Genomic DNA, 26,373 nt, shown 5'->3' on the forward strand with positions numbered 1-26,373 from the left:
GTTTTAACCACTGAATAGCGCCCCCACCCCCACACCCCCGCCCCAAATCCCTGTCTGCCTTGTCTAGTCTCTTTTGTCCCTTGGTGGACTGCATAGTGTAAAGGAAAGCAGATAATCTTAGCAATCTGCTAACCCAAATTTTAGTTCCTCCTACTTCTTAACGAGGACAATGAACAACACGGTTTATCTTTAACTTGCAAGTGTTTCTAATGTCAAGAAAAACGCCATATTGCAACAGGTGTTCAATAAACTATTTATTGAGGAAACACCATTCTACTCTTACAGGATCATTTCTTATTTTTGTTCCATTATAGCTGGTTCTTCATATGAGTCAGAGAAGATGCAGGGGAGCAACGCTAAAGTAATATACTTTAATAAAAAGTCTTCCAAAATTAACTGGTTTGGCATCTTGCTACGGAGAACTAACAGTCCCTACCTGCAAGGTAATTCAAAATAATAAGGCATGTTGCAGTGATGATTGAGAGTAAGAAGGTTAAGATACAGAAGATATATCTCATGGCTCAACTTGGAGATTAACAAGAAACAGACTTGGGAGGTGTAAAGTTGAGACATTTGGAAAGATCTAAATTAAAAAAACTCTAGTCTTTCATCTAATTTTGTGCTTAGACTTTTGAAATATTTTAACTCAAGAAATCAAGAGATCTGAAAAAAAGATGACCCTGTGCTTTTATTTTTTTTTCTAGTTTAATATACAACATTGATAACCATTCTTATTAAATAGATCCTTGTGATTTTATTGGTTGACATTCATGGTACTAAGTTACATGATTTATGATGTGAATCACTAATCTACTGCTGTGGCCCGAACAACCTATACATTGATTCTAAAAGACACTGACAGTTGCCAGTAAAAGTGGAGAGGGTATTCCAGGGCTTCAGGTACTCTCCCATTTCTGAGAAAACAGTTTTATGGCACAAGAATGGTATATGGTGGTTTCTGCAGCACCAAGCCATATAAAGCTAGGAAGTTTGCTGATGTTTAGTTATACTCTCCAGTACTAAGCACAATTTCCGAATAAGGCAATAGATTGGTGATCTCTAGAAGTCCCTGAAGCACCTAACACTGAGAAGTTCCCGCTATCAAAGTGATCCTTAAGTGCCACAAATATACATCATATGACAGCAGGGACTTTTAGAGGTGAGGCTGATCAACCAGTGGATGAAATCCCCATATCAGACACCGCCCAGAGTTAATTAAAAATATTAAGGTATTGCGGCAAGAATAATTAAGGGGACAAAAAAGATACTATGGCAAAGTAGACCACCAATCAATTTCACTGTAGCTACAATTCAATAATAATGTGCTAAGGATCCTACACCCAGAGGTTTGTATTTAATAGTTTGTATTTAATACTTAAGGATAATGGGTAAAATAGTGATCCTGAAGAACACAAATCAGGAATAATACAGTTTTGCTGTAGTGTTTGATAAAACATTTTTCACAGTGGCTGGAAAGCAGCACCAGAGATGACATAAAATTAAAATATAGGTACTCAAGGACTTTGAATAAAGAAGGGAAGATTCATGAAAGTGACACGCATTAAGAAAATCTGGAGGAAACACAGCAGTGGGACCCTGGCTCACACTATATGCCTGGGTGTACGTGTATAGGGAACTGTTGGGGTCTTCCCCTGTTCCAGAGCTGTCCTTGGACTTCCCCTGGCATGTGTGTTGTGTTTCAATAGTGACCTGATCAACCCCAAAAAAGAAAATTGCAAGTCACTTCAGTCATGTCCAGCTCTTTGTGACCCTAGGGACTATAGCCCCCCAGGCTCCTCTGTCCATGGGATTCTTGAAGCAATAAATTCATGCTCAAGAACTTTTCCTGGGTACATACAGTTAATTAGAAAGAGGAGAGTCTAAAGACATCTGGTTCAGGACCCAGTTCTACAACTCACTCTGATCTAAAACAATATAACTAACATATGACACATTTAAGCAGGAAAGTGACTTGTGGGATTCATGTCTCAAAGAACAACTCCTTTGGCTGTTCCATGTATTCTAGATTTACCTCTACTCCACCCTCACCAGTCTCAATGTCTTCTAGCAATACAATCTTTTCATGGTACCTAGCAAGTGGAGGAGACAAGCCTTTCTTTTTATGGCAGTTTTCTTACAAGGAAGTAGTATTTCTTCAAAGGACATCATGGGTTGAAGGTCTTAGTGAGGATTTCTTCATGCTGCTGTAGGTGAACGGTGCCGATTCCCACAGCCGGTACAGGCAACGCGGGTCGGCTCACAAGACGGAGCTATTGTGGAAACAGAAAAGAAATAAAATGACATTTGAACTCAATCAGACCTCTGCTTAGCTTGCCCAGGGACACGAATTGTATTTCTCTTAAGTTGTTTAACCATAAATCACCCTTTTAGAAAGTAATGAGTGACATAAACTAGATTACAGGGAGATCTATGTCACAACTGAAAACTAAATTCCAGGCATGAGAAGATGAAACACATTCAGGAATTTCTCCTGTTCTTAGGTAACTGTTACTTGGTTTTAGCTGTAGGGTTTTCTAATTTAGAACTATTCACAGGTGAAAATGATTGGAGCCTGGTACGCTGATACCTGATGTTGAAGCTGAAACTCCAATCCTTTGGCCACCTGATACCAGGAGCTGACTCATTTGAAAAGATCCTGATGCTGGGAAAGATTGAGGGCAGGAGGAGAAGGGGACGACAGAGGATGAGATGGTTGGATGGCATCACCGACTCAATGGACTTGAGTTTCGGTAAACTCCAGGAGTTGGTGATGGACAGGAAGGCCTGGCGTGCTGCAGTTCATGGGGTTGCAAAGAGTGGGACATGACTGAGCGACTGAACTGAACTGAAGCTGATATCAAGTAACTTGAGTTCTAAACAAAGCAGAATAGAAAGACAAACAGAAGCAAGCATGATTGTTCTTCTCTTGTGTTTATCTTCCTAAAACATAACTAAGAACTTGGCCTTTGATGTTTACCAGCCTTGCAGGTGGGCCTGGAATAAGTGTTATTGTAAAACAAGCCAGCTCATGGCTCTCCTCCCCTGGGGCTTGGTTACTAATCTTTGGGACGAGAATGCTGAGTAGGCTAATGGGAAAGGTAGCCAACAGGTAGGTCTTCTACCTTTTTGAGTATAATCAATGTTTTTGTTTTGTTTTTTTAACATAATACTAGTAGGTACACATACACAACTTGCTGAACACTCAGAAGTTTAGTCTGAAAGAGGAGCCTAAAACTAGATTTTATATTTTAGTTTATCTTTATGGAACTTTGGACTCATAATAGGGGATAAACCTATTTGTTGGCACTCCAGAGGAAATGGGACACACACAAAACACTGCAAGGAAGAGCTGTTACCTTGCAGGCCAGTTGCTTCTCAAACCTTGGAGAAACAAAAAACCAAGGACCCATGTTCTGAGGCTCCTCCTGACTCCAGATAACATCTATAATAGAAGAAATTTCATCTCAGTACAGCGAGTAAATGTATATACAACATACTACACACACAAAAACACACAATATGTATGTATGTGCACATACATTCACATACCATACATGCTATCTATATATGTATATATACATACATATACATATATATATATGCACATACATACAAACATACACATATATCCTCAATACATACCTTTCTAATATGGCACAGTGTTATCTTTTTTTTTTGAGAAATGCATAGTCATATATCCATCACCATCACCACATCACCACAATGATATAGAACAATCCTCTCAATCCCAAATATCCCCTCATTCTGTCCTTTATACTCAACCCTTCCTCCCACCCCTAGCCTCCAGCAATCACTGATCTTTTCTCTATCCACAAAGTTCTGCCTTTTCCAGATCAAGCAGATAAATGGAATCACACAGCCAGCCTTTTGGGTCTGGCTTCCATGAATTAGCAAAATCCATCGGTGATTTTGCCAGCCACAATAGTTCACTCTCTTTCATTGCTGAGGATTAAGATATTGTAGGGATGCACAAAGAGATTGTATCTTCATTCACCAGTTGAAGGATGTTCGAATCATTTCCAGTTTGGGGCAATTATGAATTGAGCTGCTATTGACATTCACACACGGATTTTTCCTTTCTCTTGGGTAAATACCTAGGAGTGGGACTGCTGGGTGGTACAGTAACTCTGTGTGTAACTGCATGAGAAACTGACAAACTGTTTTCCAGAGTGACTGGATGGACCAGTCTGTATCCCCACCAGCAGTGATTGAGGGTACCAGTTTCCCTGCATCCTTATCAGTCCTTCATATTGTTTTGTTTCCCTTTTAGTCATTTGAATTGGTATGTAGTCATATCTCACTTTAGCTTAATTTGCATTTCTCTATCACTGATTTATGTTAAGGATCTTTTCATATGGTTATTTGCCATGTGGTTCTTTGGTAAAATGCCAGTTAATTCTTTTGCACCTTTTGAAAAACTGGATTATACGTTTTCTCACTGTTGAGTTTTCTGAGCCCTTTAAACATTCTGGAGATTCCTTTGTCAGATACGTATAATATTTAAAAATATTTTCTCCTAGCTTTCAGCTTGTCTTTTTTATATTCTTTGCAGTGCCTTTCACAGTGCATAAGTTTTTCATTTTGGTAAAATCCAGTTTTTCTTTTCTGGAACGTGCTTTTGGTATTATGTCTAAGAACTTTTTGCCTAACCCAAGTTAACGAAAATTTTCATCCATTTTATTCTAGAAATTTTATAGCTTTACATTTAGGTCTGTGATCTACTTTGAGTTAATTTCTGTGTGGGTGCATATAGATATCCAATTATTCCAGCCCCACTTGCTGAAAAGGCCTATCTTTTACAATCATACTGGATTTATCATAAATGATAGTATAGCATTGACAGTACGCATTCCTCCAAACTCAAGAAATTAGATGTCATATGAGAGGGAGGGAGACTGAAAGGGACACCAGAAAAGACATGGAGACATTGGCTTTAGCTGAACTATTTTCACATCTCCAGATTCCATGAGAGTCAACTTTCTAGTAACTCTCACTTCCCCTGTACCAGCTTTTCATTTGAGATATTCCAAATACATTTCAGGTATCTTAAAAACAAAGAGCTGAACAAGAAGGACTCTTTACCTCTAACGTGTTTGTATTTGCTCATCTCTTGCTGCAGCGAATCCAGTGGGAAAGGACAGAGTTCTTCTATTCGGATGATAGCAAAGTCATGCTTCCTGGCCTCCAAAGATTCTCTTTGCTTCATCAGGGCATAGAAATGTTTGCCACAGCAGAACACCAGACTCTTAACCCTGTTGGGCAGAAAAGGGACAATTGGGTGGGGGAGAAATATCTTAAAATAAGAATTGTAGGGATTGCCCTGGTGGTCCAGTGCTGAGACTCCATGCTCCCAATGCAGGGGACATGTTGCAACTAAGAGTTCGTCTGCTGCAACTAAAGATCCCGTGTGCTGCAACTAAGACCTGAGAAGCCAAAATAAAATTTTTAAATAATTTTTTTTTTTTTAAGGTAAGAATTGTAGCAGAAGAAAGGAGGGACCACAGAGATTGAAATGCTTTGCCTCTGAACCAGTGGGGGTGCATGCTATGCAGTGGGAAACCTTTAGTAACATATACTCTAAAATTCACTCTTGTGTGCATAATCTAACTCCTACACCATAGACTTAAAGGACTTATATGTTTCAGAATAGAGATTAGGGTCATTTGGTTCACTTAACATGAACGAGTTCTCCCACTCATCACAAATCTACTGCAGAGTATGAAAATAGAGCTCCACTTCAGATTACTTTTTTGGATCCACAGATGAATCTCCAATGACCGGTTTGAATGTTGTTCCTGGTGCCATTTCCTGAAGAGTTGATACAGCTGCCTAAGGAGGGGGAGAAAAAGACACAAATCTATCAACCAATGGACAGGAGCTGAAGATGCTTTTACTTAAAAGGGATCTTTCCAAGGACTAGTGTCAAAATTCTCTCCTGGGGCTATAAGTAAACATATGTACTGATAAACATAGTATCTTTCTCAAAAGTATCTGTTCTGCATACTTCAAGGTAAAATTGTTTCTCTGAGGTTACCTTTTTGTCTGGTGCCATGATAAAATTTTAACAATTAGAATTTCTGTTTGATGACTCAACTGGATTATCAATTAAAAATCTGCCTTAATCTGTGGGAATCAGAAACACTATATAGAATTTGTATTGTAAGCCAGCATAGCTAAGGTAGTGCAATTATTTCTGTCTTTAGGATTTTGATGATTATTTATAAACATAAACATCAATCAGAACAATATATGGATATTGTGAAAAGAAATTTTATTATTGAGCTCAATTTAAATATATACTTGTTGGGAATTGCCTGGCGGTCCTGTGGTTAGGACTCAGCACTTTCAGTGCCAAGGGCCTGGGTTTCAATTCCTGGTCAGGGAACCAAGATCCCAAAATAAATACTTATAAAGAACTTAAAGTAGAAAACTGATGAAGCCCAAGGTGAAGGATTTGATCTTTTCTGCTGTCATCTAAGTTAGTTTCCTTATAGTCTAGTCCCAGCTGAGTATATGACATTTAGTTGAGGTCATTGAGGACAGCCATCTAAATGCTGGAATATTGTGATATAATCTAAAAAAATAATATTAGCTATTACTAAGTACCTCAGTTGTGTCCAACTCTGTGACCCTATGGACTGTAGCCCACTAGGCTCTTCTGTCCATGGGATTCTCCAGGCAAGAACAGTGGAGTAGGTTGCCATGCCCTCCTCCAGGGGATCTTCCTGACCCAGGGATTGAACCCAAGTCTCTTAAGTCTCCGTCCTTGGCAAGTGGGTTCTTTACCACTAGCATTACCTGGGAAACCGTAAAGGGGACACTCTGGCTACATAACAGGAGGCAATCTTTCTCCTTTCTGAACCAGAGTCCTTTTTCAGTCCCCACTTCCTATAGCAGGAATGAAAAGGAACTGGAGTTCAGAGTCATGTACCAAACTGGTGTGGAGTTTTGGAACCACTGGACAGGTGTACCTCTGAGTCATGTCTGCCACATGGCAAGTCACCTCTGAGTAGGCCATGCACGGAGAGGGTTGGCTGTGTATATTATATTCTGCTAGATCACTGTACCAATTTTCAGGAAGAAATCAGAATTCAGTACTGGTACTGCTGACTTTCCACTAACAAAAGGACTTACGTGTCTAATGAAGATATTTGATGACTTAATAAGCATAGTTTTTCATTTGAAAATCTATAGACTAGCTGTTGGTATTTTTTAAGTTCCCCAAGGAAGGCTTCACTTATTTGTTTAATAAACTGTATATTAGACCTGGGGAGAGGGGTGGAGCATTAGGGCCAGAAAATGAACTCTTATTCTCAATTTCAAACAGCAAAAGAAATTCTCAGTAAAACTTTTAACAGTTCACTCAATACCTAGTAACATATATATATATATATATATATAATATATTTAATATCATTAGTCTCCTTTTAGGTATGATAGAGGGAGCAGATGACAACTTTAGGGATACAATGAAAGTTGTGTTCAAGAATCACAGATGTATATAATTCTTAGAAATAATCTATAGTAACTTTACATTTTGACTTGGCCCCTTTCACATTGATATTTCAAATATCAGTGTCAAGAGAGCCCCATCAGAAAGACAGCATAAAGGGACTTCCCTGGTGGTCCAGTGGTTAAGACCATGTGATCCCAAAGCAGGGGGCTCAGTTTCAATCCCTGGTCAGGGAACTAAGATCCTGCATGCCACATGTAATGGCCAAAAACCAAACAAGCAAAAAATGGAAGAAAGAAAGGGATTGCATTCACTTGTCTCAAATGTTCCGTGATGTTCCTTAAGCCACCTCAAAACACACAGGGTTGTTCACAGAGAGAACAAGTAGACCAAACAAATAAACTGTTGCCATTGGTGAAAGAAGCTGAGAAGCATTCCCTCATTACTGACCCCTGAGGCTGGGCTGGGACAGGTGAGGTGTCTGGAGCTCCACACATAAGCTGGTGCTCACTCTGGGAGAGCTCCAGTGCCCACAACTAACAGTGAGAGCAAAGGTCACCTCACTCCCCTCCAAATGCTGGAAACCGCCGAAAAAGACAACCATGAAGCCAAATTCCTGGCAGCTTCTCTCAACACCAAACACACACTCTCTGACCTTGGTGAGAAGCACACAAGTCTCGTACAGCCAAGTCCTGAACGACATAGTCCACCTCACCAGTGGCATCCCAATAAACACGAACATTTGATTCTAATTCAGACTTTCATACAAAACTGAAAAAAATGATAGCAGATGGGATAAATACATGCTTCAGTTCAGTTCAGTCGCTCAGTCGTATCCGACTCTTCGCAACCCCGTGAATTGCAGCACGCCAGGCCTCCCTGTCCATCACCAATTCCCGGAGTTCACTCAGACTCACGTCCATCCAGTCAGTGATGCCATCCAGCCATCTCATCCTCTGTCGTCCCCTTCTCCTCCTGCCCCCAATCCCTCCCAGCATCAGAGTCTTTTCCAATGAGTCAACTCTTCACATGAGGTGGCCAAAGTACGGGAGTTTCAGCTTTAGCATCATTCCTTCCAAAGAAATCCCAGGGCTGATCTCCTTCAGAATGGACTGGTTGGATCTCCTTGCAGTCCAAGGGACTCTCAAGAGTCTTCTCCAACACCACAGTTCAAAAGCATCAATTCTTCAGCGCTCAGCCTTCTTCACAGTCCAACTCTCACATCCATACGTGACCACAGGAATTCTGCCCCTTGAAAACTAGCATATTTGTGTGATTTAAAAACCATTTGTGCACTTAACACTTAGGGTAAATCAAGAGAAAATGTACCCTTGTGAAGCCAGGAAGTAGATAATTTATATTGTTGCAATGTTTGAAAGGGAGTCTACCTGTGATAAATCATTTCACCAAAAAAGTCTAAATAAAAGTCAGTAAGGGGGCACTCTCCATCCCCCTTCTGATGTCTATGTCAGAACCTTTCTCTGTCCCTTTTCACTTTAATAAAACTCTGCTACACACACATACACCAAGTCAATGAATAAAACCACTTGTTTTCATCAAAGTACTTTAAATTCCCAACTTGTGACTATAAACATAGCAGTGCTGACACCATTTGGACTTTGAAATGTTTTCTAAAAGATTATTTCTGCTCAGGCTGGGATTCCAGGGTGATAATATCTGCTATGCCTGTCCTTCACAACAATGAAACTGCAAGCGACCTGGATTTCTAGTTATTCTTGAAAGGTTAAAAAAAGAGAGACACAGCAGTATGACCAACTAAAACTAAAGAGACACTTCTATTATTTAGAACTGTAACCAGATATACAAGAGAGGGAAATGCAGAGGAAAATATGGCCAGAGGAGAAAGACTGACAAGCCAGCTTTCAGCTTTTTCTACTTACGGGGAGTCTGAGCAGTGTCTTCGGAGAAGCAAGGATGAGGGGCTTCCTGAAGTTCCGAATCATCTGTCTCCGGAGCAGGTGGAAGTACTGGGCGGGCGTGGTGGGGTGAGCCACGCACATGTTCACAGTGTCCCCATCCACACCCTCCTCTGTGCTGTCACACATCTGGGAGGGAAGTGAGAGGAAGGAGCCGACAGTCAAGTCAGCTCACTCCATCCTAAGGGCACAGGCTATGCTAAGGGAAACCAGGCATCTCCACGAGATGGAGAGGAGATGTGTCTCTTCCTCACAGAAGAAGACCAGAAGGTAAATGTATGACCCGTGAAGAATTCACCAGGAGAGGCCTGATGGCTCCCATCTGCTGAGTCTGTGTGTTCTAACGTGGTTCTTTCCAAACACGGTGGGCTGCAAGAAGCATCTTAAGAGGGGGAAATCCCCGATGATCCAGTGGTCAGGACTCGGTGCTTTCACTGTTTAGGGCACAGGTTCAATCCCTGCTTGGGGTATTAATATCCCACAAGCTGTGTGGCATGGCCAAAAATAATTAAAATTTAAAAAAGAAGCATCTGGAAGGGACTTTTTGAAAAATACAGATTTTGATGCCTGTGGAGTGAATATGTTGGAAGGATGCACTGTCTGAATCTTACTCTCCTGATGAAATAAATGCAAGGATAGTTTGTTTTATAGACAAGAATAAAAACAGCTAACGAAGTTGAAATGCTGAGGATGAGGAATGAACTCTCAGAAGACTCTGCTGGGACAGAAAGTGGAGGCATGTCTTCTAACCTCAGTCAAAAAGCAGTGGAGAGGAATTCCCTGGCAGTTTATCAGTTAGTACTTGGTGCTTTCACTGCTAGGGCCTGGGTTTGATCCCTGGTCAGGTAACTAAGATCCTAAAAGCCGGGCTGCATGCCCAAAAACAACAACAAAACTGATGACTCCCAAATTGTATCTTTTGCGTACTCATTTCCTAAACTTCTTTGAAAAATTACAGTTTTGTATTTCATATTCAATTCTTTTAATTTACTTGCAATTTATTTCTGTAATCTAATTTTTATGAAATTATTTATCTGTCTTTACCAACCAAACAGTTATATGCATTTATCTATCTACTGTTTTATCTACCTGTGTATCACCTTTATATATATTTTATCTGCATGCATGCTAAGATAATAACTGATATGCACATACTTAGGGCGATGTGTACTGACATTTTCCTTTACTTTCAAATACATGCAAAAATTACATGGATTTACAGATAGAGGAATGATGGATGAATAGATACATGATAAAACATTAAAATAAGATATTAATGGCAGAATGTAGCAAGTGGGCATATGAATATTCTCTGTAAAATTTTTCCACCTTTTCTTTATGCTTGAAATTTTTTATAATAAAATATTAGGAAGTAATATGCATTAAGTGGCATTGGTAATGATTCTTACCAAAAGATAATGGTAATTTCTGGGTTGTTACTTCAAATTTTTAACAGTCATGAATCATTTTATAAAAATACTATCACTTCTTGGATCTCAGCTTGGTCCTAATGCCTGCATGTGTGCTCAGTCACTCAGTCACATCTGACTCTTTGCGACCCCATGGACTGCAGCCCACCAGGCAGCTCTGTCCATGGGATTTTCCAGGCAAGAATACTGGAGTGGGTTGCCATTTCCTCTACCAGAGGGTCTTCCCAGCTTAGGGACAGAACCTTCATCTCTTGTGACTCCTGCATTGGCAGGAAGATTCTTTACCACTGAGCCACCTGGGAAGCCCTTGGTCCCTGTATCTCTGTTTATAAAAGGCTCCTTAGATGATTTCAATGAACAGCTTGACTCAGAAGCTACTGATATTTGCTGCATAAGAAGAACTTTCACTGCCATGAAATTATGATACTAACATGCTTGAAGCATTGTATTCCAAGAAATATTGACTGACATTGCATTAGATCTGTTTCATTCAAATACTAGGATGTCTTACAGTCCAAGGTTCACATTCAGGAGTGTCTGCAGGAGGCAGTTCTATTTCAGAGCACCTAGGAAGCAGGGACGGAGAAGGCAATGGCAACCCACTCCAGTACTCTTGCCTGGAAAATCCCATGGATGGAGGAGCCTGGTAGGCTGCAGTCCATGGAGTCGCTAGGAGTCGGACATGACTGGGCGACTTCACTTTCACTTTTAACTTTCATGCATTGGAGGAGGAAATGGCAATCCACTCCAGTGTTCTTGCCTGGAGAATCCCAGGGACGGTGGGGCCTGGTGGGCTGCCGTCTATGGGGTCACACAGAGTCAGACATGACTGAAGCGACTTAGCAGCAGGAAGCAGGGAAAACATTCCTTGGAATCTAGAAGGCAGTGGACATACCTGCAAGAAACGCTCTATTCGACAAGATGAGTGCTCCGGTCCAGCCCCGTCGTACCCGTGAGGAAGGAGGACCACGATGCCGCTCTGGAGGAGCCACTTGGCCTCGCCTGTAAAGCAGCGGTGGGCGTGAGAATCTGCAATGCAGGTGCCAGACCACCCTAGGTGACTGGGCAGGAAGACACCTGTTAGTTTGCTGCTGCTGCTGAGTCGCTTCAGTCGTGTCCAACTCTGCATGACCCCATAGACGGCAGCCCACCAGGCTCCCCCGTCCCTGGGATCCTCCAGGCAAGAACACTGGAGTGGGTTGCCATTTCCTGCTGCTGGACCCCCTCAAAACCATTTTCAATGCACGTGCTTTCTCCTTAGGAGGAAAATACAGACAAACCTCCATGATATTGCAGGTTCCAGCCCAGGACTCTGCAATAAAGTGAGTCGCATGAATTGTTTAGTTTCCCACTGTGTGTAAAATTCACATTTACACTAAACCACAGTCTAGCAAATGTGCAAGAGCACCGTGACTGAAAAAACCACGCACATACCTTAATCAAAAGAAACTTTCTTGCTAAAAACTGCTAACCATCATCTGAGCCTTCAGCAATCAGTCTTTTCACAACAGTGACATCAAAGATCACTGATCACAAATCACCATCCCAAATATACTAATAATGCAAAAGCTTAAAATATTGCAAGTACCAAAATGTGACACAGAGACAAGAAGTGAGCAAATGCCATTGGAAAAATGATATGGATAGACTTGCTCAATGCAGGTTGCCAGGTAAAAAAAAACGTAGTGACTTTCTCTGTAGTCCAGTGGTTAACAATCCCCCTTCCAATGCAGAGGACAAGGGTTCAATCCCTGGTCCAGGAAGATTCCACATGCCTCAGGGCAACTAAGCCCATGTGCCACAACTACTGAGCCCTAGAATCCCAGATCCAAAACAAGAGAAGCAGACTGTTTAGAAGAGTCTCTGGACATGGCAAAGTCCAGTCTCCTCAAGCCTCTTTTCTTCCTCAGGACCACAAAGTTACAGAGAAGCAACCATGAGAAGGGTCTGAGGTGTGCACACAAAATCCATAAGTGGTTTCCCCCAGAAAATGGGGGGAAGGTCTCGGGGGAGACTCAGACTTGTACTTAATATACTTGGAATTTCTACAATGAGCGGGCACTGCTTTTGTAAGTGATGATTAAACCTAGTAAGATGCACAACTTCCAACTCTGAGATACTTGTGTGACCCTGGGCTGTGGGGAGCAGCTTTTCAAGACTGTCATTCATTCTAATCACGCTTCCCTGGTGGCTCAGACAGTAGAGTCCACCTGCAATGCAGGAGACCCAGATTCAATCCCTGGGTTGGGAAGATCGCCTGGAGAAGGGAATGGCAACCCACTCCCGTTTTCTTGCCTGGAGAATCCCATGGACAGAGGAGTCTAGTGGGGTGTCCACGGGGTCACAAGAGTCGGACATGAACGAGCAACTGACACACACACGTTCATTCTAATCACAAGTCCTCACCGCGTCACCACTGCCTGCTTGTTATTCATGCTGTAGTTACTCAACACACACCAAGAGCAGACCTGAAAGTCAGACCTCTTAGGAGTGGGGCAAGTATAGGCACCATTCCCTAGAGCCAAGCACGCTACCTGGGAGACACAGCCTTTCCGCTCTCAGAGGCTTACGTGCTCTTCCCAACAGCATATTGAACTGTCTGACAGCTGCTCTGCCCCAGTGGATGACAGGACGGGCCCTCAGGTAGTGCGGCAAGGGATGCTGTGGCCACAGCTATGGCCCCTTTCCATACGCTTGTACCCATGCAGCTGGTGTGATGCGTCCACCAGACACCAACCTCCAGAGATGAACGTGTCAAAGATGATCTGGGCGCCATTGAAGAAATCGCCAAACTGAGCCTCCCAGAGGGGCAGCAGGTTAGGGCTTTCAATACTCATCCCATACTCGAATCCCAGGACAGCCTCTTCCGACAGCGGGCTATTGCTGACCTAGCGCAATATTCAAAGTTAACTGATATCATATATCAAATCAAAAATCAATAAAAGACATTGATTGGGTAGGGGAAATACTAGACGTTTCAGTATCTAGATCACCAATCTAGATAACTGATCAAGGTGAGGATTTTAGACTAATTTAAAGAAAATATGAGCTGCATGTCCTTTAAGTAATTTCCTGGAATCTTGCTTTTGACAAGTGTATTTTTTTTAAATATTGAATATCAGTAAACCCCATGCTCTCAGACAAATCGCTAGAGTAGGGAAAAAAGATGATATGCCACTAATTGTACCTTAAAGGATAATTCAATAAACTTCATGTGCCAGGCACCACTGGAGAAAGCAATGGCACCCCACTCCAGTTCTCTTGCCTGGAAAATCCCATGGACGGAGGAGCCTGGTAGGCTGCAGTCCATGGAGTCGCTAAGAGTCGGACACGACTGAGCGACTTCACTTTCACTTTTCACTTTCCTGCACTGGAGAAGGAAATGGCAACCCACTCCAGTGTTCTTGCCTGGAGAATCCCAGGGACAGGGGAGCCTGGTGGGCTGCCGTCTATGGGGTCGCACAGAGTCAGACATGACTGAAGCGACTTAGCAGCAGAAAGTCACTTCAGTCGTGTCTGACTCTTAGCGACCCCATGGACTGCAGCCTACCAGGCTCCTCCGTCCATGGGATTTTCCAGGCAAGAGTACTGGAGTGGGGTGCCATTGCCTTCTCCAACACTAGTTGTTAGAGAAACAAAAATGAAAAGACCCAGGCTCTGCTCTTGAATCTAATGAATCTAACTCAATGACTGGAAATACATGGTAATAGATAAATTCATCAAGCCTGCTAAGTCCTTGGGAATAAAATAAGCTTATGGAAGTCGGGTTTGTTTTTTTTAAGTTGTCAAGAAATGTTGACATAACATTTAGGCCAAAAATAGGCCAACAATAGGCCAAAAAATGGCCTATTATCCACATCTTTGATTTATTTTAACGAATTCAGCAACAAGCAGGTTATAATGTCAATTTTGGATTTACAAAATGAATATCCATTGGACATTTACCTGAATACAGATAAGTAGCCGGAGTGAAACAGCTCTAGTCTACTTGCTAGTCTGTTACTTCCATTCCAAGTGGATCGACCTGCACTGTCTATCCATTCAGCATCCCCTTATTTCAAAAAGTACTGAACCCAAAGTTCAGATGTTACTGACATCTATCGTTAAGAAGTCTGTAGCTACGATCATTGCCACCTGGGTGTTACACTAGATAATGAAATGTCCTACCTCTAGAAACCCCTTTTGATTAGGGTCCATATGGTTCAGGGGGATATAAGTGTCATCTGTCCTCTGGCAAACAACCATTGCGTGCCTCTGGCTAAAAGTTCCACGGCCCACATCTTGGCCACTCAGACGGACATTAAAACCTTAAGCAAGCAAGAAGAAAAGAAAAATCCAGATTCCCATGAATAACCTAAGTGATAATAAGGCCTGATGACCCTGAATTCTTATACACCAGCTCATCCTGAGAATCACCCTTAAGATAATAGATTATCCTTCTTAAAATGTACCTGTCCTATATTCAAAACTCTGTAGTCAAAGTGAATTGTTTAAGAATGAAGAGTCATCATTTGGCCTATAATTACTAGGGAAAATATCTTTCCAATACAGTCAGCCCTGAATCCTGTGTTTCCATAGTCTATTTGCTGATGAAGGTTATCGACATGACTTATACTAAGATTAAACAGTGTTTTCAGGTAAGAAGAGTCACCATGTCCAAGAACCTCTCTAGTCAATAAAAACGATACAAGGTAGCTGTAACTCAAAACTGCAGGCATCACGAATAAGAGATGTCATATAATGCATCCCCTATCCGTTGTGCAGCTAGACAGAAAAGTCGTACCTTCAGCAAGCAATGAGCCCAATGCAAGAGCTTCTGCCGTGGCCCAGTCTAACTTTGTTCCATCCATCACTTTCTCCACTCGAGACTAAAATTGAAGGGGAGGGGAAAAGAAACTTTTAAGAGCTCACATCCTTTTTCACACTGAGTTCAAAAATGTAATGCAACAATGGTTAAGTCTCCAAAACATAGCATTAAATACAACAGGAAACGCAGAAGGTAACATGAGAGTAATGACAGCAAGTATATGACGTTTGAAAGCAGGCAAAACAAACAGGCACTCAGGTGAGTGGTTAACCTGGCGGATGGACGAGAGGAGGTAGCAGGGAGTTGGCTGAGTGGGGAGAGTGGTGGTGTATGGTGTAAGTAATCTTCTACTCTTTCTGTCGGATGGTGAGTACACAGACTGTTTTCATGGTCTCTATACCTATAATAGAAACTTACAAACCAAGCTAGTGTTTTTTAAAATAATCCAGAGTTCATCATGCCTTCATCCAAGTTCAAGAAAGATGAAGGCCTGTATCTCCTTGCTTTCCCAGTTTTAGAGCTGGAAGTTCCATGTTCCAGGAAACCACCAAGTTGCAGGCAAACCAGTGTATGTCAATTTATACTTAACACAAGACAATAGGTAAAACCTCAGTATGTTTAAGGATCCAAATGTTGCTTTTGGGGACTATGCGTATTGATTTTTATTCATTTTATTTAAGCCATCCCCCTGCCTACCCAAAATGAAAGTGTCTTCTGCTCACAGCTCAGAAAAACCAAAATGGGCATTCCTGTGTGGCTGTGTTTTTAATAATGGGCATGCAGTAACTGTACATATGATGTATAAGACATGTTTGGGTTTTTAAAATTTTTTTTATGTGGACAATTTTTTAGGTCTTTATTGAATTTGTTATAATATTGCTTCTGTTGTTTATATTCTGGTTTTTTGGCAGTGAGATCTGTGGGACCTTAGCTCTCTGACCAGAGAGGGAACCCCCACCCCCTTGCATTGGAAGGTAAATTGGACCATGGCACGTTGGACCACCAGGGAAGTCCCTAGACATTATGAATGAATGAATGAATGAATAAGTGAAGGAAAAATAGAAGTTAGAGATAGACAAAATCTGAGTTAATTGACAGTCTGTACCAAAACTCAGCTAGGATCAGTTTGTAGAAACTAACGACTTACATTAAACATCTGCCAAGTACATTAGCCAACCAACAAGACCAGACCAACGCCAATTCCTTGGCTGTGAGAGATGGACAAACAATGCCTGGGGGTGTCTGGGCTCCCCACCTGCACATGCATCTTCAGAAGGTGACTGTGCATCTGGAGCTCCTCAGGCACCTCCACAGACTTCTTGCCAATAAACCGCAGGAGGTCAAGGGGCACACCTGTGTTCCAGGAGGTAATACAAGCTTCTGGCTGAACCAAGCCTTGCCAGTGGGCCTGCAGGCTTGTGGCAGGGGGCCTGTAGTGGGCCGCATGAGTCAAATGGCCATTTAACTTCACATAGTAGGAGGCTTTGATTTCCGACACCTCCTCCTGGGTTGTGAGTCCGTTGGCCATAAGGTACTCTGCATACGTATCGGGGATGCTCTTCCGGGCTCTGTCCAAGGAGGAGGGAAACAAAAATCAACATGTTTGTAAAAATCAAAGAGAGACAGACACAGTTATTATCAAAGGTATTCTGAAGTGTCATTGCTATAAAAATGTATGCAGGAAATGTTTTGGGACTAGACAGAGGAGGTGCTTGTATTAATACAATTCACACTGAATCGTTCACTTTAAAATGGTCCATTTTAACCTACTGTATAGCATATGGAATTCTGCTCAATGTCATGTGGCAGCCTGGATGGGACAGGAGTTTGGGGAAGAATGGATAGATATATATGTATGGCTGAGTCCTTTTGCTGTGCACATGAAACAAACAACATTGTTAATTGCCTATACGCCAATAGAAAATAAAAAGTTAAAAAAAAAATGGTCCATTTAAGGAATTCCGTGTCAGTCCAGTGGCTAAGACTCCATGCTTCCACTGCAGGGGGTGTAAGGGAACTAAGGTCCCATATGCCATGCCAAGCAGCCAAAAAAAAAAAGATCTATTTTATGTCATGTGACTTTCACACCAATAACTTTGTTTTTTAAAGGTAATGGTGTGTAACCACTTGTTCCAGGCAAGCTAGAGAAAACAAGTTTATCTTTATAAGCTTCTGTCTGCAGTCAGGTAGAAATAATGAGTAGAGGAGTTTTTTTTGCTTGTTTGTTTTTTACCAATTGTTAATTCTGGACAGTTATTTATGAGGCTGACCTATATTATCTACTTATTCTGCATTCTTTTACTTAAAAAAGTTTGAACCAAATTTGCCAACACCTGTTTCAGGTTGCTTGAATAAGCCTGTAACTATTCTGCATCTGGATTTTACAAAAATAGAAATAACCATGCTGCTGCTCTGAGTTCCCATAATATTTTACATGACAAAGTCTGGTCACATTGACCACTGTCATCGTTAAAAAAAGTGAAAGGTAGACAGGATATATTCTTAAAAATGGGGTCCTGAGTCACATCATTCAGGTGCTAAGTTCAAAGCTAAATGGAGGGACTTCCTCCATTTAGTGGTTCAGTGGTTGAGAATCCGCCTTCCAATGCAGGGGACGTGGGTTCGATCCCTGGTCTAGGAACCAAGATTCAACATGCCACGGGGAAACTAGAGAGCCCTTGTGCTGCAACAAGAAAAGCCTGTGGGTTGCAAGAAAGACCAGTGTAGCCAAAAGAAAAGGAAAAAAGAAAACTGGGTGGTTTTAAAAAAAAAAAAAAGCTCAATGGAGAACTCAGATTTGTTCCTCCAAGGGCAGTCTGCTACCTATGACCAGAAAGGCCCATAAAATGTCACCAAGTTTATTCCTCTGCTTTAATTTATGTCTATGAGGAAATCAAGCAGGAAAGAGGGATCTGTTTTACTTTCTAGCATCTAAAAAGGTAAATCTCAAGAGCTGGCTCAGAGAAGGCGATGGCACCCCACTCCAGTACTCTTGCCTGGAAAATCCCATGGACGGAGGAGCCTGGTAGGCTGCAGTCCATGGGGTTGCGAAGAGTTGGACACGACTTCACTTTCACTTTTCACTTTCCTGCATTGGAGAAGGAAATGGCAACCCACTCCAGTGTTCTTGCCTGGAGAATCCCAGGGACGGGGGAGCCTGGTGGGCTGCCATCTATGGGGTCGCACAGAGTCGGACACGACTGAAGCGACTTAGCAGCAGCAGCAGCAAGACCTGGCTGTCCATTCCTCCCACCTGCTAAGTGAGGCTGTTAAGCTTCCCTTTGTCTCTTCACTGAGGAGACATGTAGAGTTGGAAAAACATGGGGAGCTTTCCTATGACCCGCAGGGTGATCATCCCAGTGTGCTCAGGGTTGTCCCAGTTTGAGCACTGAGACTGTCATGTCCCAGGCACACTGGGAAAGCTGGTCACCTTCCTGAAGTGAGTCTAATACAAATACTAATGTGAGCACTGCAGGGGAGAGGGCACATGATGGCTCAGCCTCATACCTGATGATCTGGTACATGCCTGGGTTGGTGAAGAAGGGCTCGTCCAGCTCATTGTGGCCCCACTGCCTGTAGCACAACAAGTCAACAATCACATCTTTCCGGAACTGGCGCTGGTATTCGAACGCCAGTTGTGCGGCCCGCACCACTTCCTCTGGGCTGTCTCCATTGACGTGAATGATGGCACAGCCCACCAGCTTCCCTGAGGCAGAGAAGACAGAATGAAGCCAGCCAGTCACCCCATGAACCTACCCCCAAATCCTGTTGCCCACCTGGGGAGACAGCCCACATTGCAGGGGTAGTTTGGCTTGGGTGTTAAGAACCCGCACTTTGGGATTTCCTTGGAAGCCTAGTGGTTAGGATTCTGGGCTTTCACTGCCAAGGCCAGGTTCAATCTCTGGTCAGGGAACTGAGATCCTACAAGTCACACAGTGCAACACCTCCCCACCCACCACCAAAAAAAAAAAAAAAAAGAACCTTCACTTTGGAGGCCAGCTGACAAGAGAGAGTTTCAGACCCAGTATTTGTGTCTGTGTGATCCTGGTAAAGTCATGAATTCCAGTCTCCTAATCTGGGACACTGGAATAATGCTCCTATCTCCCAGTGATGTCCTAAAGCATCAATGAGTTAATGCATATAACTCATTGATGCTTTAGGACATCACTGGGAGATAGGAGCATTATTCCAGCCAGGTACCTAATAACGGATGTGTGTGTGTTGTTATCATTATGACTATTATCTTTCCTCCTGAGATAAAAGGGTCTTTAAAAGATGTAGCCTAAGGGAAAAAAAAAGGATTTCTTCAAAGAGTTGGTTGAGAATGAATTTTCAAAATCTCTAACTAATCAAAAAAAATTCACATAGATAGTCCCAAATGGCAACCAGGCCAGGCTCTGGATATAAAAACAGTACAGTTCTCACCATCTGACAGTTCTCCCAACTCTACAAAATAGGGAATGAATAAGAAGAAGCCCTGTGTTTCTTTTAATATTGTCAATTTCCACAGGTTAAAATAGGACGCCTTTGCTTCTTCATATCTGATTTCCAACCAGACCCTCTGGCCAGATTTACTGGCTGAACACATCCTTTTTGACTGTGGTCTTGGGTACTCTGAATATCTAAAGACAATTACTCCAGTTGTACTAACTGTGTTGATCTCTGGATTATACCAGATCATTCAACTGGATACATCAGCAATTTGAGATGGGACCCCCTAAGTTCCACTCTTATTTCCTGGGATTGAAAGATCACACTGGACTTTGAAAGGAAGTTTACAACACTGCTGGCGACCACTGGCCATATCTGATCCCAAAATTAAAGTGGGACCAGCAGTGAGGCTCCCTGTTCTGAGTGAACTGTAACGGAAGTTTCTCTAGGAATACCTTATTTGACTCAACATCAGCTCTTCCCTGGGTTACATACCGATGTCACTACAGTATAAGGAAGACCTTCCTCTTTCTGCAGGAGTGGTGTAACCCAGCTGGTTATTGACAATCAAATGGACACTCCCACCAATTCTGAAATGTGGGAGATTAGAGAGCGTAAATGTTTCAGGAACAATCCCTTGACCACAGAAAGAAGCATCACCATGAACCTAGATCATGAGGGAGAGATAAGAAAATGAACGTAAGGGGTGGAGACATGTAGGTTTAGTAACCTAATAGTAACAGCAACAAAAAACAACCATGCTCTCAGCACTCCCTGGTTGCCACATGCCACGTGCATGCTCAGTTGTGTCCGACTCTTTGTGACCCTTTGGACTGTAGCCCACCAGGCTCCTCTGTCCATGGGATTTCCCAGGCAAGAATACTGGAGTAGGTTGCCATTTCCTCCTCCAGGGGATCTTCCTGACCCAGGGATTGAACCTGCGTCTGCTATGTCTCCTGCATTGGCCGGCAGATCCTTTACCACTGAGCCACCGGGGAAGCCCTGTCCCTGCACCTCTGTTTATAAAAAGCTGCTCCCTCCCCTCCTAAAAAATCTGCTCATTATAGAACTTCCTAAAGCAGCTCTCAATGATGCTAAATCAGCCCTTTTCCTCTTGCAGCTACGACCAGTTGACCTATTCCTTCCACCCTACATCATCACCTGTACCCATGGCCTCTTGCATCCCCATCAACATGATAGTGTGCACAGCAGCACCAGAGAAGGTAGGGTGATGGGAGACGCAGGAGAATCGGCTCTAGGAAAGCAATCATGAAAGTGGCCTGCAAGACGCAAGGAACAAAATAACTTCGAACCCTCACTCTTCCCCAGTCAGATTTCCCCCAAAATGAGAGGGTGTCGCTCACATCACCACCTCCCCGCTAGGTGTGTTGGCCACCACTGTGAACATAAAAGAGAATGATTGACAGCAAAGATGGGGGGTGGGGGGCGAGGAGCATATCATACACAAATGAAAGGAGGCTTTGAGGAAAGGGCAAAATATTGTTTTAAGAGAATCTCTGAAATGTGCTCTTCTTCCAAAACTTTCGAAATCTACTAGATCATGATAGCACAAGACCTGACAAGGTCCTACTGTAGAGCACAGGGAACTATATTCAACATCCTGTAATAAACCAGAATGGAAAAGAATTTTTAAAAGAATGTATATATATGTGTATAAATAACTCACTTTGCTATATTGCAGAAATTAACACAATACTGTAAATCAACTACACTTCAATAAACAAATTAAAAAAAACTGGGAAATGGAAGGTGATAGAAAGGGGAGTCAATTTTTTTTGGAAAAGTTGAAAGCAAATAATGGGGGAATTGTAGATCTTAGGGGAAAGTATGAGTGCCACTGACTTCATGCTATATAGAAGGCTATTTTATCAATAAGGTGTATGTTGTACACATAAATTTTATGTAATGTTATATAATGTATTTTAATTTAAAAGTTATTAAGTAAAAAAATAAGGGATAATTGGAGAGAATAGCATGGAAACATATACATTACCATATGTAAAATAGATAGCAAGTGAGAATTTACTGTATAAAACAGGGAGCTCAACCCAGTGTTCTCTGACAACCTAGAGGCATGGGAGATGGGGCGGGGGGGTTCAAGAGGGAGGGAACATATGTATGTATACCTGTCACTGATTTGTGTTGATGAGTGGGAGAGGTCAATACAATATTGTAGAGCAATTATCCTCCAATAATTGTATTTTGTTCTATATTTCTCAATACTATAAAATTATAATCTTTGATAATTAAAAAAAAATAAAGGAGTTTTGATAAAACAAAAAAAGAAAAAAACAAATAAACAGCCAAAATGCTCAACTAAAGAATAACATGATCTGAAAAAAAAGGGTAAAATGACCTGATATGGGGAATTACATGGCAGTCCAATGATTAGGACTCAGTGCTTTCACTACCAAGGCCTGGGTTCAATCCCTTAGATGGGGAAGCTAACATCCCAAAAGCCTCTTGGTGTGGCAAAAAAAGTTAATTAATTTGTTCAGTCGCTAAGTCCTATCCAACTCTTTGTGACCCCATGGACTGTAGCATGCCAGGCTTCCCTGTCCTTCACTATCTCCCTGAGTTTGCTCAAACTCATGTCCATTGAGTTGGTGATGCCAACTGCCTCATTCTCGGTCATCCCCTTCTCCTCCTGCCCTCAATCTTTCCCAGCATCAGGGTCTTTTCCAATGAGTCAGCTCCTTGAATCACGTGGCCAAAGTATTGGAGTTTCAGCTTCAGCACCAGTCCTTCCAAAGAATATTCAGGGTTGATTTCCTTTAGAAATGACTGGTTTGATCTCCTTGCAGTCCAAGGGATTCTCAAGAGTCTTCTTCAGCACCACAGCTCAAAAGCATCAATTCTTCGGTGTTCAGCCTTCTTTATGGTCCAACTCTGACATCCATCCATGACTACTGGAAAAACCATAGGTTTGACTATACAGAACTTTGTTGGTAAAGTGATGTCTCTGCTTTTTAATATGCTGTCTAGGTTTGTTGTAGTTTTTCTTCAAGGAGCAAAAGTCTTTTAATTTCGTGACTGCAGTCACTGTCCACATTAATTCTGGAGCCCAAGAATATGAAATATGACACTGTTTCCACTTTTTCTCCCATCTATTTGCCATGAAGTGATAGGACCAGATGCCATGATCTTTGTTTTTTTAATGTTGAGTTTTAAGGCAGATTTTTCTCTCTCCTCTTTCATCTTCATCAAGAGGCATTTTAGATCCTCTTCACTTTCTGCCATTAAAGTGGTTATCATCTGCATACCGGAGGTTGTTGATATTTCTCCCAGCAATCTTGATTCCAGCTTGTGAGTTATCCAGCGTGGCATTTTGCATGATGTACTCTGCATATAAGTTAAATATGCAGGGTGACAATATACAACCTTGACATACTCCTTTCCCAATTTTGAACCAGTCCATTGTAATTAATCTGATATGGTAACCACTGTGGCCCTAATTAATAGCAGAAATAAAAGACTTAAATACGAATGAAGAAAGAATCCTTGGAAGGTAATTTTTTTAATGACAGTGAAAATGTCCTTAAAAGAGTAATTTGTATATACAAGTAGAACATTTTAGTTAAGAAAGGAATCCCTGCTTTCCTTGGTGAACTCTCCAGCCCACACCTTCCTGTAGATAGGGGTCTACAGAGATGAATGACATTTTGGAGCATCCAAGAACAGTAATAACACACCCTTACATTACCTCCTCAACACTATAAACATTATCTCTATTAACCCATTCATCTACCATGTGTGGGGGGCCAGGGAAAGGAATTTCTACTGTTCCTTTTACAGGTGAGAAAATCAAGGTTCAGAAAGAGTATGCATTTCACAAGGCTAGGACTAAACCTTCTGTGATGCTTCCATTTTTTCTACTGATTTCTTCACCCTGCCAAACCCATCCCCTGGGTTAAGGAATTCACTGAGTTCTCATTTAACCCTCAGAACATCTGGAAACGTAACACATTTCCATTGACCTCTGAGATCCAGGGAACCGACGGGACAGAATCAAGCAAGAAGGCCAAGCTGTAGACGCTTAACTGTCTGAGCCACCAGGGAAGCCTAAATCACTTCAGTCGTGTCCAGCTCTTTGTGACCCTATGGACCTTGCCCACCAGGCTCCGCTGTCCATGGGATTCTCCAGGCAAGAATCCTGGAATGGGTTGCCAAGCCCTCCTCCAAGGGATCTTTCTGACCCATGTCTCTTATGTTGTCTCCTGCATTGGCAGACGGGTTCTTTACCACTAGCGCCACCTGGGAAGCCTGAAGGGCAAGCTGGAAGACTGAAAAGCCAGAATCTGAACTCAGCTTTTCATGGTTCCAGAATCCTTGCCATTTCTCACCAGACTACACTGTCAGATCCAGCCCTCAGCCACATGCTGGCCCACACAGAGTCACGGGGTTCCAGGCATCTGAAAACTCCTCACTCTTTGGTCTCCTGGCTGATGGGACTTCTGTGTGGTAATGATGTGAATGATGTAAAAGGAGACCCATAAAGCAAGGAAGAGAGATGGGTGACTCACAGAAGAGGCGCTGCTAAGAACATAACGTCTGTTCATAACTTGCGTCATTTTATCATGGTCTTAGGGTTCTTGACGCTAAAGCCATGTGTCATCTGCTAATTTTATTTACTTTCTTAAATCAAAAGAGAAAAGACTCCATGGTGGTGGTGGTTTAGTCACTAAGTCGTGTCTGACTCTTGTGACCCCATGGACTGTAGCCTGCCCGGCTCCTCTGTCCATGGGATTCTCCAGGCAAGAATACTGGAGTGGGTTGCCATTTCCTTCTCCAGGGGATCTTCCCAACCCAGGAATTGAACCCAGGTCTCCTGCATTGCAGGCAGATTTTTTACCAACTGAGCTACAAGGGAAGCTCCAAAAATTCCACTGTTGCTCATAAGGCTTTGAGGAGTCAGGTCCATAAGCCCCAAGGAATTTTGGAGGCAGCAGAAACCACTCAATCAAATACAGAGCCAATAACAAATGACAACACAATCCCACCAGGTCCAGGACTAAGATGAATGACAGACAGCAAAAATAGCATCTACAGTTTCACCCAGAATGATTTTATAGACTCCAGATTTCAGGTTTCCACAATAAATTAGAATGTTGAACTTGAATGAGGCAAGACACAGGCAGACACAGCAGGGTAAAATGTTTGGGGAACATGAAGTAGACAGAAGAGGGCAGTTTCTCATCAGTTTAAAGAACATGCCACTTTCACCTCTTACTTCAGAAATCAGTCCTAACATCAGCTTAATGTACTGGGAAAATGTGAATAACTGAACTATTTTAGAGTCTCACAAATTCAGGTGAAAGGTGAAGAGAATGTATGGCTAACAATGTGAAGATTTCTATTTAGAAATGCTATATCATAATCAAATTCAAATGTGCTTACCTGACAATTTATTTACTAAAAGTTTCTGGCCCATGGAAAATTAACAATAAGATAATGTAGTTATTTGTGCATGCTTAATAGATTCAGCTGTGTCTGACTCTTTGCAACCTTATGGACCATAGCTGGCTAGCCTCCTCTGTCCATTGGATTCTCCAGGGATGCATACTGGAGTGGGTTGCCATGCCCTCCCCTAGGGCATCTTCCTGACTCAGAGATCGAACTTGCATCTGTTATGTCTCCTGCGTTGACAGTCAGATTCTTTACCACTAGTGCCATCTGAGAAGCCCCCAGTTATTTGTATATGTAGACAAATATTCTACTGCCTTGTAGATTTAACTGTTTTCACTGGGTGTAAAGACCCAGTTATTGATATCCAGGATTAATTATCCTCTAGGCATTAAATGGCACCCCACTCCAGTACTCTTGCCTGGAAAATCCCATGGACGGAGGAGCCTGGTAGGCTGCAGTCCATGGGGTCGCTGAGGGTTGGACACAACTGAGCAACTTCCCTTTCACTTTTCACTTTCCTGCACTGGAGAAGGAAATGGCAACCCACTCCAGTGTTCTTGCCTGGAGAATCCCAGGGACGGGGGAGCCTGGTGGGCTGCCGTCTATGGGGTCGCACAGAGTCAGACACGACTGAAGTGACTTAGCAGCAGCAGCAACCGATCACCTAATACCACCCTTCCAGCAGGAATTTTCTTTGTCTTGAGGCTATAAAAATTGACTGGTGCATGCAGACCCCATGGACTGCAGCCCACCAGGCTCCTCTGTCCATGGGATTTTCCAGGCAAGAGTACTGGAGCAGGGTGCCATTGCCTTTTGCAGCTAAGCCACAAAAGCTGGCTCTCCCTTGAGCAGCTGGCTGTTCTAACA

General features: G+C 42.4%; 1 protein-coding gene across 8 annotated transcripts in view; it reads right to left on the reverse strand.

The window, feature by feature from the left end:
- Positions 1-241: 241 nt before the first annotated feature.
- The window catches only part of DHTKD1 (dehydrogenase E1 and transketolase domain containing 1), a 41,117-nt gene continuing 14,985 nt past the window's right edge, over positions 242-26,373 (reverse strand). For 3 of the 8 annotated variants that reach the window (XM_006077743.4, XM_025264486.3, XM_006077741.4), the window contains 12 exons: positions 20,575-20,746; positions 19,156-19,354; positions 16,904-17,216; positions 15,625-15,709; positions 15,009-15,148; positions 13,579-13,729; positions 11,737-11,843; positions 9,376-9,540; positions 5,768-5,850; positions 5,104-5,273; positions 3,357-3,442; positions 242-2,270 (listed from right to left, as the gene is read on the reverse strand). In XM_006077743.4, coding sequence (XP_006077805.3) covers positions 2,166-2,270; positions 3,357-3,442; positions 5,104-5,273; positions 5,768-5,850; positions 9,376-9,540; positions 11,737-11,843; positions 13,579-13,729; positions 15,009-15,148; positions 15,625-15,709; positions 16,904-17,216; positions 19,156-19,354; positions 20,575-20,746 — 1,776 coding nt within the window. In that variant the 3' untranslated portion in view covers positions 242-2,165. Of the gene's footprint in view, positions 2,271-3,356; positions 3,443-5,103; positions 5,274-5,698; positions 5,851-9,375; positions 9,541-11,736; positions 11,844-13,578; positions 13,730-15,008; positions 15,149-15,624; positions 15,710-16,903; positions 17,217-19,155; positions 19,355-20,574; positions 20,747-26,373 lie in introns of those variants that run through there. The other 5 variants (XM_006077742.4, XM_045162721.1, XM_045162722.1 and 2 more) reach the window with 5 other exon arrangements.

The sequence above is a fragment of the Bubalus bubalis genome, chromosome 14 (genome assembly GCF_019923935.1).
Source record: "Bubalus bubalis isolate 160015118507 breed Murrah chromosome 14, NDDB_SH_1, whole genome shotgun sequence".
Classification (NCBI taxonomy): Eukaryota; Metazoa; Chordata; class Mammalia; order Artiodactyla; family Bovidae; genus Bubalus; species Bubalus bubalis.